This window comes from Fringilla coelebs (genome assembly GCF_963513975.1).
Source record: "Fringilla coelebs genome assembly, chromosome: 1".
NCBI lineage: Eukaryota > Metazoa > Chordata > Aves > Passeriformes > Fringillidae > Fringilla > Fringilla coelebs.
The window spans coordinates 20263954-20267755 of NC_140028.1; the positions used below are offsets into that span (position 1 = coordinate 20263954).

General features: G+C 50.8%; 1 protein-coding gene across 1 annotated transcript in view; it reads right to left on the reverse strand.

Moving 5' to 3' along the window:
* ZFPM2 (zinc finger protein, FOG family member 2) overlaps nucleotides 1-1279 on the reverse strand; it is a 307035-nt gene extending 305756 nt beyond the window's left edge. Inside the window, exon 1 of the mRNA XM_084227111.1 lies at nucleotides 821-1279. Within this exon, the coding sequence (XP_084083237.1) occupies nucleotides 821-860 (40 nt within the window). The 5' untranslated portion in view covers nucleotides 861-1279. The remainder of the gene's footprint in view (nucleotides 1-820) is intronic.
* Between the last annotated feature and the right edge of the window lie 2523 nt (nucleotides 1280-3802).

The following is a 3802-nucleotide window of genomic DNA, read 5'->3' on the forward strand; positions in this document are numbered from 1 at the left end:
CTTCTAGTCCCGACAGCTAGACTTGTTCAGATGAATAAACTAAAGCACAAAAAGTTTATGGAGTTAAGACTGTCGTGTGTCACAGGCAAGAGAAGTGAACCATGAGCACTACTAGGCAGCGTATCTTCAACTAAAAGCCTTCAGCACACCTGTTTCTCAACACAGAAAACACCTCAAAAGTGTTAAACCCCCTAAAACGGCAAAGGCGAGCGTGCGCCCACGGCGTGGGTGCGGAGCGAGCCCCGGCCGGGCGTGGGCGGCGGGGCAGCCGCGTGGGGCCGCGGGGCCCGGGGGGACGGCGGGGCCGCGGCCGGCGCGGCGCTGCCCACGGGCTCCCCGCGGGAACTTGCTCGCCTTTTCTCGCACACAGTTTCTGCGATCCTCCTGTACTTACTGCAGCCCAGGCTCGGTATGGGTCTGTTCACACGCGCTAGGCGCAGAAAGTTGCTGAGTGGTAGGGACGGTGCTCGCGGGCTGGTTTGTGTGCTCTCCCGGCGCTAGTTCAACTTGGAAACACATGAGCGATCCCACTCCGAAACACGGAGTAATAGTTTGAACAGAATACGGGGCGGCAGCATGAGCTCCAAAGGACCGAATAAAACCTAGACAGTGAGGAGCCTGCTCAACACGCATCGGAGCAGCTCCCGGCGTTCGCTCACGTCCCCTTTTCTCTCTCCCCATCCTCAGCCTCTCTGGCAAAGTTTCATCACCGGTCCGTACTCCGGACCCCCCTACTGCTCCCAACACCCACCTCTCTCGCGTCTCCCAAGAAAGAGATAAATAAAAGTCTGTTAGAGGGAGCCCCCCTCAGGAAACTTACGTTTGATCTGCCTGGGTTTGCTCTGTTTCCTTCGGGACATGCTGCTCGGCTGCCGCTCCTGCCTTGCTCCAGGTACAGGAGTGGAGCTGGGAGGGGACGGGGGTGGCGGGAGGGTGACAGATCAACAGACGGGATTCATAGAGGAGCCGGTGGCCGCCTTGAGATGCAAAGTCAAATGACAGAAAAACAAGGAGAAGGGAAAGAGTGTGTGCGCGTGTGACGGAGGAAGAGGGGAAGACAAACGGAGATCGGGGTGGGTGAGACGGAAAGCGAGAATGAGGGGAGAGAGAAGCAGAAAGAGCGGAGGGAGGGAGCAGGGGAAGGAGCGAGGGAGGGAGGGAGAGAGGAGGAAGGAAGAGAGGGAGGGAGAGAGGGAGGGGAGAGCTTGGCTCCTCGCTCTCTCTCTCCCTCTCCCGCCCGCTCTCTGCCGTTGCCGCGCCGCCTCCGCTGCCCGCGCCGCGCTCCGCTCCGACTGACAGGCGGCAGGAGGTGCCGGCGAGGGAGGGGGCGAGGGAGGGGCTTTCCGGGACGGGGGGGCGGAAAGAGGGGGGCGTTTGTCCGTCAGGCTTGACGGGCAGTGGCTACTACCAGCGACAAGTCCGCATGCAAATCGCCTCCTGCCTCTGGGGCACGGGCTGTCGAGGCGGGAGGCTTCAATCGTCCCGGCGCTGCCAGGGCTCCTGGTGGCGGGGAGAGCCGCAACTTTCCTGAAAGAGGCGCGGCGGGCGAACGGGCGAAGGAACTCGGTGACAGCAGGCAGGCGGCACGAGTCCCCCCGCCCCGCACTGGGGTCCCCGGCGTGTCCCGGCTCAGCCCCGTTCCGCCCGCAGCCTCGGCCCCAGCGCTGCCCGGGCGGCCCCAGGCGCCTCCGGCCGCGCCGGCCCCAGGCCGGGAGGTCCCGCACGGCCCAAGGCTGCGCGCCCAGGGCAGGTTTCCCACCGCCCCCTCCGCACGGAGGGGTCCCGCTGCGCCTCACAGGTGCCGCCGCCGGAGCCGGCCCGGAGCCCCGGGCGCTGCCTGCGCCGACGGACGGACGGACGGACGGACGGGCGGGCGAGTTGCCAGCGTCCTTCCCTTGCGGTCCTCGGACCGCTTGCACTCAGCTGCGGTAGCTTGAGGAGTCCTGGCTGTGCGGCCATCGCTGTTTGCCCGCCCCCGAGTGCTCGGGTTTTGGCTCGTAGGTGAGCGAGGGAGACAAGCCGGCCGACTGACTCCCTCGGCTTCGTTAGTTTCGCCTTCCTAAACAGTGATAATAGTGAACATTTTTCCTTGCACAGTAGTAGCCAACATTTGACGCTCCTGTTACTGACATCAGTTAAGTAGTTGGACAAAGCTAAAACTATTAGCAGTGCTCATGTTTACAGTCTGTGTCTTTGGATAGAATTTCTCTTGAACGTTCTTGAATATTCTCATTTACGCACATAGTTGTAAGTGACCCACTATGAACAGACTGCATCTCAGTGCACTGCCAAGCTTTGCACACCCATTACCACCTTCTCAGTGTTGGCAAACACTAACATGTAAAAGATTCTGGAAAAAAAACCTATCCACACAAACAAAAGAGAAAGAGCCTGATTTCATGGATGCCACGGAAGGACATAGGATAGTGAAATGTCTTTATTACTGTGCTTGCAGAAATTTCAGATCTGACACATGAATGCATTACAGCAGTAAGTGCTCTTAGAGCTTCACTAGCAGGACTTATGTTCAGGTAAACTGTTAAACATTGCTTTCAGTCTTACCTCTGGTCAAAATACTCTCAACAGAAGCAGTTTTTGAACTTGACATCTTGACACATTCAGTGCTTCTTTTTTGGGACAATATTGCAGAAGTCTTCATACAAGCAGCAGAAATTCTAACATGGAGATGTACTAAAACTTTCCATCGTATTATGTTGGAAATAATGTTTGTAAATGATAACTGAATTTACAAAACCACTCTTTTGATTAGAGAAAAGCATGTGATGGAATCTGTGAGCAATATTTAACATTTGTTGCTGTTCAGATACTTTAAAGAACCTGATTATATAATATGTGTTTTCTATTTAGCTGAAGTGATTGTGGTGTGCCAGATTTGTATATCAATTTCTTTCCTAGAGGTGTAGGCTTTTGGTTAACTGCCTGTGTAACAGTGTTCATGTTTGCAGGAAGGTATTCCATAGCAGTAGATAAACGTGATAAAAATGCACCAAGTGAAATGCTCTGCTATGGTTTTGTTACAGAACAAGGCTCAAAAGGGGAATTACATGGATGAGATACCCATCTTTCAAATTTAAGTTAATATTTTATCTTATTCATACTCAACATTCTGAACTCTCTTAAATTGCAGTCTGGTTCTCTAATTAGAAATAGCAATGTCTTTTCCTTCATATAGGTTGACCACTTATTTCTGTTTCTAGTTTGTTGCCAGGCTCTCACACAGTTTTTAGTCTGCACAGGCAATTTGACAGATACTGCCTTAAACCTACTGTTGTTTAAGTGTTAAAGAATGAAGTTGAGTAATCTGTTGCCAACATTTGAACAATATATGAACTGTAACTTGTTAAACTGTCACTGTAACTTAAAAGTTAGTACACATTATGTGGTTCAAACCAGTTACAAATAATCCCTAAGTGTTTATTCTTAAATACTGTTTAGGGTAAATTACATGACATAATTTTTGTGCTGACTCCTGCTTTTTTTTAATATTTAAATAGTAATGTTAGTTACATATTTTGTCTATTCTGAGGCATTAAGGCTATTTTCTGCTTCATCATCTCAAAAGAGCTCATATACAGTTGTATTTTTTGTATGGCCATTCAGAGACATGTTTGATCTCTTAAAGGATTATTATGCTTAGTCATTTTAATGTATTTCAGGTTATTTTTGACCTATTTACCTAAAGTTAAAACAGCTGTTTGTGAAATGCCAAAAAATAAACCTAAATATGCCTGCTACATGAATGTAATTAATGGTGTAAACTAATGAGCAATTTTCTCTTATT